Source organism: Lutra lutra, chromosome 1 (assembly GCF_902655055.1).
Source record: "Lutra lutra chromosome 1, mLutLut1.2, whole genome shotgun sequence".
In the NCBI taxonomy this organism is placed as follows: Eukaryota; Metazoa; Chordata; class Mammalia; order Carnivora; family Mustelidae; genus Lutra; species Lutra lutra.
The window spans coordinates 205457564-205470854 of NC_062278.1; the positions used below are offsets into that span (position 1 = coordinate 205457564).

General features: G+C 53.2%; 1 protein-coding gene across 9 annotated transcripts in view; it reads left to right on the forward strand.

Annotated features, from left to right (window-relative positions):
* Positions 1 to 12663, forward strand: part of PFKFB4 (6-phosphofructo-2-kinase/fructose-2,6-biphosphatase 4) — a 34317-nt gene extending 21654 nt beyond the window's left edge. For 8 of the 9 annotated variants that reach the window (XM_047694747.1, XM_047694793.1, XM_047694722.1 and 5 more), the window contains exons 10-14: positions 5723 to 5827; positions 7560 to 7689; positions 7796 to 7858; positions 8763 to 8827; positions 10910 to 12663. In XM_047694747.1, the coding sequence (XP_047550703.1) occupies positions 5723 to 5827; positions 7560 to 7689; positions 7796 to 7858; positions 8763 to 8827; positions 10910 to 10969 (423 nt within the window). In that variant the 3' untranslated portion in view covers positions 10970 to 12663. The remainder of the gene's footprint in view (positions 1 to 5722; positions 5828 to 7559; positions 7690 to 7795; positions 7859 to 8762; positions 8828 to 10909) is intronic. The other variant, XM_047694738.1, reaches the window with a different exon arrangement.
* The last annotated feature ends 628 nt before the right edge of the window (positions 12664 to 13291 follow it).

Genomic DNA, 13291 nt, shown 5'->3' on the forward strand with positions numbered 1-13291 from the left:
TTTTGATCTTTGTAGAGGGCAATCAATGTTCAGGTCTTCCTCCTCCTAGAATGTGACCTGTAAGGTTCTGATTGAAAACCTTGTGGGCCCAAGCTTCTGTTTCTGGCCCCTCAGTCCAAGATGGTTGCCAGCTCGGCCAGGCTTCTGTCCACTCAGTCCCTACTTCCTGTTTAGCTTCTCCTCCTCCCCGCCTCATCCCCGGTTTTATTGAGATATAGTCGGCATGTAACAGCGTGTTACTTTTAGGTGCACAACACGAGGATTTGGTAGAGTTATATATTACGAAATGACTAAAATAAGTTAACGTCTGTCAACTGCCATAGTTATTCATTTTTTATGTGTGTGTGAGAACTTTTAAGATCCGATCTCTCAGCAACTTTCTTTCTTTTTTTTTTTTAAAGATTTTGTCTATTTATTTGAGAGAGAGTGAGAGAGAGAACACGAGTGGTGGGGAGGAGAAGAGGGAGAAGCAGACTTCCCACTGAGCAGGGAACCCAATGCGGGACTCAATCCTGGGACTCGATGCCAGACTCCGGGATCATGATCTGAACCAAAGGTGGATGCTTAACTGACCAATCCACCCAGGCGCCCCTCAGCAACTTTCAAATATATGACAAAGTATTGTTAATTACAATGTTAATTGTTAATTACAAATGTTAATTACAAAGTCACCATGATGTATGTTATATCCCGAAAGCTTATTTATCTTTTTTTATGTATGTATAATCTATGATTTTATTATTTGTGTGTGTGTGTGAGAGAGAGCGAGAGAAAGAGAGAGGGAACAAGCCCGGGGACCAGCAGGCAGAGGGAGAAGCAGGCTCCCTGCTTAGCAGGGAGCCTGATGCGGGACTCAATCCCAGGATCCCGGGATTGTGACCTAAGCTGAAGGCAGACGCTTAACCAACTGAAGCCACCCAGGTGTCCCAAGACTTATCTTATCACTGGAATTTTGTACCCTTGGACCACCTTCACCCATCTCCCTCACCCCCAACTTCTCATCCTTTTAACTGCCACTTTCAAAGCAACACAACCCCAAAGGGAGAAATGATGCCATGTACCAGGTTTCTATCTTTGGGCTTCCCTTTTCTCCAAGATCTGGGCCCCTCACAGCCTCTCCGCCTTGTTGCTCTATGATAATATCAAGCAAATTAAATTTTTTTTTTTCTGTCTGGCTTTTCCAGTTGCTCTCCCTGGAGGGCTGCTCTGAAACAGGCGAGGCCACCATTGCCTGAAGTGCAGGCTGGTAATGAGAGCAGATTTGAATTGTAGAAAGGTCACCCCAGCTGGCGTAGAGAACGGGTTGTTGGGGGTGAGGAAGGGGGACAGGGTGGAGAAGGGAGACCAGTGAGAGGTGCCCGCAGTGGCACCTTACCAGGTGACACTAGAATGGTAAGGTGACACCTGGAATGTGGCTAGCAGCCGAGCAAGAAAGAGGAGTGGAGGGATCTGCAGGCCCTTTACTCATTTATTCACTTATTTATGCCAGCCTGCCCTGTGGTTGGAACTGGACCAGGTGCAAGGAACCAACATGTGGGAAAGGGGAAAAAAGTTATAACTTTGAAGAAAACAAGCGTCCAGAACCATTCCGGGTTTCCGGCCCCTGGGAGGGGTTCTGGGTCACGTGAGAGCAAGAACTGTGTCTTCCTTGTGTCCAACACGTTGGGGACTCGCTAAATATTTATCTACTGAGTGGAAGGAGGGAGTTTGGGGGAGAACTGGTGAGCTCTTGAAAAGGGTAAGCACTTTTTGTGACCCTCTTGTAGCTCCTTTGACCGTCCTGTAGGCTCCCATCAGCTGGGACTGCTGGGAGTCATGGAGGCTGGCGGCCATGTTTCCGCCGGCGTGTGACCTGCAGGGGCTCAGTTGCAGCTCTAACCCTGGGCTTCACACAGAAGCCTTAGGCCACCCCAGTTGTTTCTTTTTTTCCCTTTGTAGTTAATCTGATTATTTTCCTAGATGCTGGAGGATTCTCTTCTTTATCTTTCCAGTTTTCCTAATATCTGTGATCTAGTCACCATTCTTCTGTGTTTATCTTTGTTCTTTTCCTGGGTTCTGGTAAACAGCCTTGGGCTAGCCTTCTGTTTCAACACTGGGGTGTTTTTTTTTTCCTTAGTTCAGTCCACAATTCACGGCCTTCTCTGTTTCTTTCTTTCTTTTTTTTTTTTTAAATACCAGCTTTATTGAGAAATAATGCACATACCATCTGGTTCACCTACCTAACGCGTACAATTCAGTGGTTCTTAGTATAGTCACACAGCTCTGCAACCACAACCACAATTAATCTCAAACATTGCATTGCTCCAAAAAGCAACCCTGACCCCATCCCTCCATTTCCTTTCAATTCCTCCCCCCAGCCTGAGGCTACCACTCATCTGTTTTGTGTCTTCGTGGACTGGCCTAGTGGGGATATTTCATATAAATGGAATCATACACTATGGAATTTTTTGTGTGTGACTTAGTGTTTTTTTTCGTTCACTTAGCATGTTTTCAAGGTCCATGTGTGTGGTAGCAAGTGTCCGAGCTTCATCCCGTTATGTTGTCCCGTATCCTGTTGGACGGATGTACCCCATACGACATATCCAGTCCTCAGCTGACGGGCTTTTGCGGGATATGCGTTTGGGGGCTCCTAGGAATGATGTTGCTGTGAATATTCGTGTGCAGCTTTTTGTGTGGACACGTTGTCCTTTCTCTTGGGCGTATATGGAGGAGTGGAATTGCGGGCCCACATGGTAAACTCTGTATTTAACCTTGTGGAAAACTGCCAGGCCACAGCCTTGTACGTTCCCACCAGCAGTGCCTGAGGGGGGTGATTTCTCCGCATCCTTACCAACTCTCGCTATCATCTGCCTTTTTTTTTTTTTTTATAACCTACCAACAGTAGAACATCCTTCAGCAAGCTCTCTGCCATTTTCTAACAAAGATCGCCTTTTCTTTAGTGTCCAGTAAATTACCATTTCCATTTCCTTCTGTGGCCTCACCAGAAGTACTTTTCACATTCATATTTCTTTTTCTTTTTTTTTTTTTTTTTTAAAGATTTTATTTATTTATTTGACAGACAGAGATCACAAGCAGGCAGAGAGGCAGGCAGAGAGAGAGGAGGAAGCAGGCTCCATGCTGAGCAGAGAGCCCGATGCGGGGCTCGATCCCAGGACCCTGAGATCATGACCTGAGCCGAAGGCAGCGGCTTAACCCACTGAGCCACCCAGGCGCCCTCTTTTTCTTTTTTTAAAAGATTTATATATTTATTTGAGAGAGAGAGAGAGAGAGAAAGAGCATGAGTGAGGGCAGTGGGGCAGAGGAAGAGGGAGAGAGAGAATCTCAGGCAGATTCCCTGCTGAGTGTGGAGCCCGGTATGGGGCGCGATCCCAGGACCCCGAGATCATGACCTCAGCTGAAGTCTCCAGTTGGCTGCTTAACCGATGGAGCCTCCCAGGTGCCCCAACATTCGTATTTCTAGCAGTATTATGCTCGTGAGGATATATGTATTTCTAAGATGATAGAAGCTCTCTCTACCATGCTTCACTTCCATCTGAGCCTTTACTAGAATCACTCTCAATGCCCATATTTTTTTTTAAAGATTTTATTTATTTATTTGACAGACAGAAATCGTAAGTGGGTAGAGAGGCAGGCAGAGAGAGAGGAAGGGAAGCAGGCTCCCTGCTGAGCAGAGAGCCCAATGTGGGGCTTGATCCCAGGACCCTGGGATCATGACCTGAGCCGAAGGCAGGGGCTTTAACCCACTGAGCCACCCAGGTGCCCCCTAAATGCCCATATTTTTACCGAGTATCTGGTGCTTGCCAACAGCCCTCGGCATTCCTTAACTTACAGCTGCAATCTCTGTCCTCGCATGGCCTTCTTCCCTGTGTGTGTCTCTCTGTGTCTTCACTTGGTCGTCTTGAAAGGACGTCTAGTAAGTGGACTGGGGCCCACCCTTGGTGACCTCATTTACTTGGTTACATCTGAAAAAACTCTTTTTTTTTTTTTTAAGATTTTATTTATTTATTTGACAGAAATCACAAGTAGGCAGGGAGGCAGGCAGAGAGAGAGGAGGAAGCAGGCTCCCCACTGAGCAGAGAGCCTGATGTGGGGCTCGATCCCAGGACCCTAAAATCATGACCTGAGCCGAAGACAGAGGTTTTCACCCACTGAGCCACCCAGGTGCCCCATTCTTTTTCTTTTTTTTAAAAGATTTTATTTGTTTTAGGGGTCCCTGGGTGGCTCAGTTGGTTAAACGTCTGCCTTCAGCTCAGGTCACGATCCTGGGGTCCTGGGATCAAGCCCTGGGTCAGGCTCCCTGCTCAGAGGCAAGTCTGCTTCTCCCTCTCCCTCTGCCACTCCTCCTCTTGTGCTCTCTCGCTCTCTGTCAAATAAATATATAAAATCTTTTTTTTAAATGTGTTTTATTTATTTTAGAAAGAGGGTGAGAGAGCACGTGTGAGCTGGGGGAGGGGAAGAGGAAAGGGGAGACACAGAATCTCAAGCAGACTCTGCACTGAGCACAGAGCCTGACGCAGGGCTCAGTCTCACAACCCTGAGATCATGGCCTGAGCCAAAATCAAGAGTCCGATACTCAACCGATTGAGCCACCCAGATGCCCCAAAACCCTACTTCTAAATAAGGTTGCGCTCACAGGTACCATGCATTAGGACTTGATGGTCTCTTTCAGGAGGGGCACATCTGACTCAACAAATATGGTTTGTCTTTCTCGGAATTTTCTTATTTCACATAAGTTATCTCATTTGTTGGCACAGAGTTGTTCACAATAGCCCCTTAGAGTCTCTTCTCGTTCTGGAAGCTTGGTAGTCCTGTTCCTCTGTGATGCCTAATCATAGTGACTAGAGCTTTTTCTCTTGTCAATATGTGGTTTGTGAATTCTGTTCATCTTATCAAGGAACCCACTTCTGCTTCCATCGTTTTTCCTTGTCTTCTGTTTTCTGTTACGTTCCTTTACTGCTCTGGTCTTTATTACTTCCTTCCTTCTGCTTGCTCTGCCTTTAGCCTGCTCTTCTTTTTTCCAGTATCTTAAGGTGGAAGATCAGATTATTGATTTGAGATCTTTCTTCTTCTTCTTTTTTTCCCCCCATATAGACATTTACAGCTAAAAGTTTTTCTCTTGGCTTTTCCTTCTTAATAGACACCTTTGCCCCAAGGCTTGGTCTAGAAAACAACTTAGAACAAAGGCAGAGGCCAGCAACTTTTTATTAGGACATTTTATGGCTTCTTCCCCTCTTGGGGCCCTTAAACCACACTTATGTGTTGTCAACCAGTGTTCTTTGCTGGATTAAAAAAAAAATAGCATTTATAGAAGGTAATCTACACTATGTGTGAGTGTGTGTGTGTCGAAGGATACAAGTGAAATCTTGCTTTATGGCTTGTACGACATCTATAATTCAGAATACATATTTTAACAGCACAGAGAACAAAAGACACAAGGAAAGACACATAGTTAACATTCCTGTTTATTTTTATGGCATAAACTGGATGGATGAAAAAGATTGTTGTGGTAGCTCTTTACAAACGCGGGGCTGCCCCCTTGGTCAGTGTCCCCACAAGCCTGCTCTTTCCAGGGGGATTCTAAGCTCCAAGCTGGGAGAGCCCCCATGGCCCAGGAAATGCCCCGTAAACCTGGTCCCCTCTGCCTGCCCTCCCCTGCGTCCCCAACACAGGGCTGATCCCCGGGCCTGGCATGGGAGATGTGACGACTTCCCTATCTCCTTAGGGTGTCTGTGAGGAGATGACCTATGAAGAAATTCAAGATCATTATCCACTGGAATTTGCCCTGCGGGACCAGGACAAGTACCGGTACCGGTACCCCAAGGGGGAGGTAGGTGGGATATGGGGGCTTAGCCCCAGCTGCCCCCTGCCGTCTGCCCCAGGGCCCCTGGGGGACTCTGTGGAGGCTGCGTGGGCAGCAGGTGGGGCCTGACCTCAGAGCTTGGCCAGGCTGGGTGTGTGTGTGTCATCTCTGCCACTTCCCTTCCATGGTACCCAGGCCGCGGTCCCCACCCACCTTTGGCGGTGGATGGACATGGCTGCACGGGACTCCCAACTCTGAGACTCGTTAGATTCCTACTCTCCGATGTTCCCCATCTTTGCCTTTCCCCTTCCCCAGGGTATCACAGGGATCACGCATGCCCTCCCCATGGCTCCAGACACAGGGCCCTGAATACAGGCTAGGAAGACCTTCCTCAGTTGAGTCGTGGCCACAAGAAGCCATGTGCTCAGACACCTTCCCTCAGGCTGGCTCCTGCCTCAGCCCAGGGCCCAGGTCAGAAGTCAGTCACCTTTGACTTGGGTATCTCCCCGTTCTGGGAGGTGGCCTGGGACAGTGGCCAGATAAAGACACCCACATATGTACGCACATACATGGACAGCTGCAGAAGCTGCCCCCCACCCCAGGTGCCAGGCTCTTGCCCCCCCCCCCCGCCGCTAGACTATCTTCAGGAAAAGTAAGGCTCCGGGGAGCATTAATTATTCCCCACATCGTACTGTGAGGCAGAGCTCAGATTTAAAACTAACCCAGTGGGGCACCTGGGTGGCTCAGTGGGTTAAAGCCTCTGCCTTCAGCTCAGGTCATGATCTCAGGGTCCTGGGCATCGGGCTCTCCGCTCAGCAGGGAGCCTACTTCCCCCTCTCTCTCTGCCTACTTGTGATCTCTGTATGTCAAATAAATAAATAAAATCTTTAAAAAAAAAAAATGAAACTAACCCAGATAACCATGGAAAGAAGCAAAGCAGTTGCCTGTTCAGAGTTGAGAATACAGCAGGGAAATAGGGAAATTACAGTTACCGAAAGAACTGATCTAGGATTCCCCGGGAACTACGGGGCATTGCTCCCTGTCAGCCTGCGGGGGGCTGTGTTTTGAATGTTTTGAAGGCCTGCTCACTGTGTGCAAAGAGGGCTTGATCTCCAGGGGAAGCTCTACACCTTAGGGCCCACGGGTTGGTCCAAGGGCTCCCTCATAGGCTACCTCGCAGCACCCAGGGGAGGCCCAGGGCACTTCGACCATGAGGATCTCTGTTCCTGGGCCCTCAGGCATGCCGATGGGTTATGTTCCAGAAAGTTCTGGGGGTCTTTGCTCCTCCCACCCCCATGGTTCTTTCTCTGCGTTACATCTGCCGTGGGCTGGAAGGGCGCTGCATCTCTATTCCCAGTCCTCAGTTTCCAGCAGTTGGGGGTTCCACTGGGGTCCCTGTGGGTAGGCAGGGAGATGGCCCCCTTTGGCTGGCAGCCTGAGGCCCAGCCCAGCCCTCCAGTCCTCCTGGGACCTGGCCCTGGGCTAGAGGATGCATTCTCTTTCCCAGACTGCCAGTTCTTCTCCCCTCCCAGCTTCCCTCTCAAGCTGGACATCTCACTGTCCTATAGAGACAGGCCCTAGCCCAGAGCTGCCCACCCCCACTGCCCATGCCGCCGGGGTGCCAGGCTGGAGGATATCTAGCCATAGCCTCCCCAAACAGTGAGGGTCCTGGGAGGGAGGAGGTAGCCTGCTACCAAGAACATATCCATCACTACCGCTGGAGCAGGGCCTGAGGGACCCTTCCTGCTTGTCCTTGCAGTCCTACGAGGACCTGGTCCAGCGCCTCGAGCCTGTCATCATGGAGCTGGAGAGGCAAGAGAATGTGCTGGTCATCTGTCACCAGGCCGTGATGCGCTGTCTCCTGGCCTACTTCCTTGATAAGGCAGCAGGTACAGGCCAGCCCCCAGGGAGGTGGGGTGTGTGTATGTGAGGGAGACAGAGGGACTGTTATGTGGGCGTCCCTGGTGTGCCAGCCCTGCCCAATTGTGTCCACAGAGCAGCTGCCCTACCTCAAGTGTCCACTGCACACTGTCCTGAAGCTGACCCCTGTGGCTTACGGTAAGGAAGCTTCTGGAACACTGGCCTGCTTGCCAGACACTGGCTTTCCACGGGGCTCCATGATGTTTCTGTAGATCCCTTGAAAATCCCCTTAGGGGCTTAGGGGCTCATTCCTCCTCTGTCCACTCACTGCCTTTCCTAGTTTCCTTTTTTTTTTTTTTGTTTTAATTTCTGTGGCCACTTGAGCCTTTCCAGCGATCCTTAACCATCGTCCGCCCGCATGACGGGCTTTTCTGGTTTTTTCTGAAACCCCGATGGCCCCCAGGACCTGGGCCTTAAAATATTCAGAGTATCTTGAGGGCGGACTCATTCGAGCCCCACCTCTGCCTTTCATTGTGCCTGCAAGGGACTTCAGGCCGCCTCCTAAGCTCCTGGGTCTCAACTCGTCACCTTCAGCACATGCTACGAGGCACCCCTCAAGGGGTCGTGTCCTTGGGAGAATGACCAGAAAGCCCAGCGACAGCTGATGTCAGGCCCCTGTGTGCCCATCCCCTCGTGCCCATTGCACGGAGCACCTGGTGTGATGTGGATTTGGCCTTGTGTTTGTGGATTGGGGTATGAGTGGTTCAGGGGCCCTGAAGGCTCACGGAACGATAACATGTGGAGCTCAGGCCTGGGGCTGCTTAGACGGCTCTGCCCTGGCAGTGGACAGCTTGTGTCCTCGGTGAAGCCCTCCTGGGTGTCTGGGCTTCTCACCAAGGTTGCACGGTGGCACATGATAAACACAGGGCTGAGGTGTGTCTTGTCCTTCCTCACGTGCTCCCCAAAGCTGCCTAAGGTGGGAGGACTGGATGAGGCTGAGAATGGCTGCCTGTTCTGTGACACCCAGGACTGCCACCCAAGAGAAGCCTCTACCCTCTATGGCTCCAGGAGGGGAAATGGATTTACATCTTCCCTTTGGCAGGTTGTAAAGTGGAGTCCATATTCCTGAATGTGATGGCTGTGAACACGCACCGGGACAGGCCTCAGGTAGCAACGGGGTTACGGCTGGGGTGGTGAGCTTATTCCCAGGGGTATCCAGATACAGCATCTCCCAGGCCCAGAGCCAGCTGGGGTGCCTGCCAGAGAGAACTTGAGTTCTGTGCCAAGCCTGCTGTCTTGTTGTCAGGGCAAGGTCATGGCTCTGGACCAGGCCTTCCCAAGGGTGCTGCCCTGGGATTGGGGAAGTCCCTGGAGCTGGGCCACCAGGGTAGGAAGTGCCTGACCCTGGGTATGGTGGCTTCCCAGCAGCCCTACCATAGAGGTCTGAGCCAGCGGGAGAGGGAACCTCAGCTGGGAAGGAAGCAGGAGGCCTACAAGGGGACGGGTGGAGATTCTTCCATGATCCCCTCCAAGTTCAGGCCTCATGGGCATCCTTTCCAACTTCGAGCACCTTTAAAAACTAAAATGGTATGTGCTTTTTGTTGGGGAAAGGTTTAAGAGTGTTTTGGTGCTGGACAGAGACGGTCCTGCTATAGAGCAGTTCATGACCCTGTGTTCCCCCAGTGCCTTGTTTAAGGTAGAAGCTCCTGGAACCATTGCCTAGAACCCCTTTCCATGCCCATGGGAGGTCTCTCTGCCACATTGCTTACCTCTTCCACTGAGGCCAAGGGCTGGACCGGCCCTTCTGGATCCCATTCCTGGAGTCGGGTGCACCAAGAAGGCTCCTGGGGTCTCATTTGTGCCTGCTGCCCCCTTAAGGGGGTGTGTGGGGGGGGGGCTCTGGGTCCCTGCCAAAGGTGCACAACTTGGGCTGCTCACCTGCAGCCCTTTGGCCTTGATCCCCACCAGCAGAGATGTGTGGATGTTCTTAAGGCGCTGCCCCCTCACTGGGACCATCCACCGTGCAGGCCTCTTCCCTGTTTGTCCTGAGACTCTGCTTGCAGGCCCCCTCTGGCCCGCATAGGTCACTGGGGAAGGCATGTCCTAACAGGGGCCCTTTGTGTTGAGGGAAGTCCAGAAGGCAGTGGGCCCTCTCTGACTGACAGGGTGATGGTAAGAGAAGCCCCTGGACCCGGCAGGCACTGGGGGCTGAACCTCACATCTATAGGGTGGGACCCAGAGGTTCCCTGGCAGCCCCTTTGCCCCCCCTCTGCATGCTGCCTTCCGAGAGGCCAACTTCCGCTGACCACAGGTTCTCTTTAGGTGGCAGGATCCCCAGGCCCTAGCCCATAGCCCATTCTTGGGAGCAAACTGAGATGGGAAAGGGGCCCCCAGGAAGCCTGCCCCATCCCCCATCAGAGTCATACCTGTCCCTCCCCTTGCAGTGGCTGGTTCAGCAAACCCAGAGGTGGGCCCCTGGGGGCCGTTTCTTCTTCCCTGTGGGTCCGGGTGCATCACGGTGGCCCCAGGTGACCTGCTTCAGCAGGTGCTGGTTGTGAGGGCCCACAATCAAGAAGATGGGCCACCAGGATTGGGGGACTCATAGGACCGTCTCATGGAGCTGAGGAAAGTATCAGGCCCCGTATCCCTCAGGCCTGAGCCCTGCAGGCCATGGAAGGGGCCGGTCTTTGTGGCTCGGTGAGGCCCGTCTGTAGCTGACAGCTTTGGGAGGTCCAGGGCGCCCTGCACCCCGGCTCTGAGAGGACAGAGCAGGCTGCAGACGAGGAGGGGTACACAGGCTCCTGGGGCCTCATCAGACACCTGCCCACCAAGACTTAGACCAGGAGGTGGGCACCTCCAGGAGGGGGTTCCCTTCCCTGCCCCCACCGGTGAGGATTTGAGCCCCCAGCCACTGTTCCCTCCCAGTTGCCTCACGTCTGAGGCAGGAGGTGGGATGGCCTCGTTCTGGGCACTGCTGGTCCCGTGAGCAAGGAGCGAGCAGAACCCAAGCACCTTCCTCCCCTCCTTTGACTTCTTGTGCTTGTCTACCCACTCACCTGTGGAGAGGCTCCTGGGCACCTTGCTCTTAGGGAAATTTGGGGGTTGGAGTCCCACAGCCAGGGCTCTGGGATGGTGAGTATGTGAACCTAGAAGACTGCAGTGATGAGTAAAGTAGACAGCAGGACAGTGGGTGTCTATCTGTTCTGGCCACAGAGTGAACGTTCTGTGTTTTGTGTGTGTGTTTTGCAGAATGTAGACATCTCGAGGCCCCCGGAGGAAGCCCTCGTCACGGTCCCTGCGCACCAGTGACCGTGTCTCCTCCACCGCCACCCCCAGGCAGATACTGAGCTCTGCCGGTGCTGTCATGACAGGCCCCCTGGCCCGTGTGACAGTTTCTCTGCTGGAACATCCCAGAGGCCATGCACTGGCCCCCCTGCTTCCTCATCGATGGTGACAGGGTTAGACGCCGTGCCCGATGGGCTGCTGTAAAGTTTTGGCCAGACTGGATCTGCCCCAGGGGTGCCCCTCCCATCCTGCCCCACCGGGAACTGGAGAGCCGCCGAGGCCCGGCCCTCATGTCGGAGCCGCTCGTGAGCGCCGTGTGCTCACTTCAGCAGAAGCCCACAGGGAGTGCGGCCCTTGTGGTCACCCCTTCTCGACCGTGCATATGCTGGAACATTTGGGGGATCTGGGGGCCCAAGCCACCCCTGCCCCATGGCTGTCCCGGTGAAAGCACATGAAGTCGGGGTGGTCGTGCAAACTCCCTTCCCTGTGCCGACCCAGGTGCTCGAGGAAGAGGCTGCCATCCCGCCTCTCCGTCCCCTACTGTGTTCCCCTCACTACCTCTGCCCCGTCGCTGCTGTGTCCACACAGGAGTGGACCCTGGTGGCCGAGAAATGCATTTGCTGTGAACCATTCAGAGAAACAAGCCTGTCCTGGCATTCGCTGCCCTCCACCCGTGAGACCGAGCAGGGGACCGGCAAGAAGGTGGGGGCACCCTGCCCAGGGGAGGATTTTCCCAGGATGGCACAGCTTCGGCTTCCCGTGTGTGGGAGCCTGGCGTGAGAACCACCCCGGGGGGCTGCCATCTGTCACACACCCCTGAGTTCCTTTGGGCCCAGGGAGGCAGGCTGGCCAGGGGGTCTGGGCTCCATCTTGTCTCTGGGCAGGAGACCTGGCTGGCAAGTTGAGAAGCTGCGTGAGGAAGTGTCTGGGTCTGTAGTCCGAGGCCCTGCTGTCCACAACTGGGTCCTGGTCCGGGATTCTGAGCCCACATTGTACCTGGAAACTTCCCTGGCAGAACAGCCCATCTTTCCCAGCCTCCTGGAGCTTTGTAGCCTGTAGGTACCACCTGCCCCTGAGGGGAACATGTGCCCCCGCCCTGGCTGGCCGTCTCAGCCTTGTGCACTGCAGTGGCCGTGGACAGACCTGGTGGAGGGCTGGGGCAGGAGCTTCTGGACTTATGCCTGCCAGAGCCCCTAGCCCTGAAGTCAGGACCAGAGGACCATGCCACTGCCTTTGGGACATGGGGACCACAGCCCTTGTTTCCATGTCCCCCCGAGTTTCGATGACTTGGTCACTTGGACATGCTTGCTTATTGGCCATGGTGGGTCTCTTCGGTTGGCGCCATGTACGTTGAGACGTCCCCACCTCTCCAGGACCGGCTGGCCGAGTCACGACCAGCAAGGCACAACCAGCGAGGGCAGTCAGGAGCTGCTGGACCAGAGTGTTACGAGGACTGGGATTGGGCAGGGGGAAGTCGGGGGCATGGTATCGCTTGGGGCAGATCCTCTCCACCTCTGCCTGGAGTGCTCTCTGCATGGGCAGCCACCCACTGCTTGGCTGCCAGCTTTTAGCCATGACGGTTCTCATGTCAAAACATTTGTGTCGAAGACACATGTGCTTGCGTCAAAGACATTTTCCCATTCTCCTTGGAATGGGTGATGGTGGATCTCAGCTGCACATCACACTGTGTCCAGCATTCTTTGCAATAAATACTTAAAGAAAAAATTGGGGCGCCTGGCTGGCTCAGTCAGTAGAGCATGTGACTCTTGATCGCTGGGTTGTGAGTTCAAGCCCCATGTTGAGCCTAGAGCTTACTTAAAAAAAAATAAAAATGAGAATCTAAGGTTGTATCTTGTGGCCATCTCTCCATTTCTGAGGTATTTTCAGCTGGTTCTGAAGACTCCCACATTGAGGTCTCTCATAGGTCTGTGTTGGGATCTTCGGTCCAGCTCCCACTTCCATGCCTACCCCTCTCTGGAGAGGAAGCTGTCTTGTCCCGGAGTGAGTCCTGGGGCCTAATGCCCATGGGCAGGGACAGGGCCGAGTTTTCTCTGGGCCAACCTAGGATTCTGGGTCCTCGCCCCCGAGCAGGAAGCAGATGTGTGAAGGGGCATCTGAGGTGGAGGACCGTTAAGGGGAAATTATGGGTCCCAGATCGTGGCATCTTTGGGGAGCGGATGAAACCAGGGGCTTGGTCAAGGATGGAGGGGCACCAGGGGGTTGTGAGTGGGGGCGTGTTGGCTGGTTCTGCCCTGTTTCCTTTGTCGCCTGCCTTTGGGTTGGGGAAGATGGTAACGGGCAGGGTTTTCCCTTTCCCCTGGTCCAGGACTTCACTGGACTCTGCAT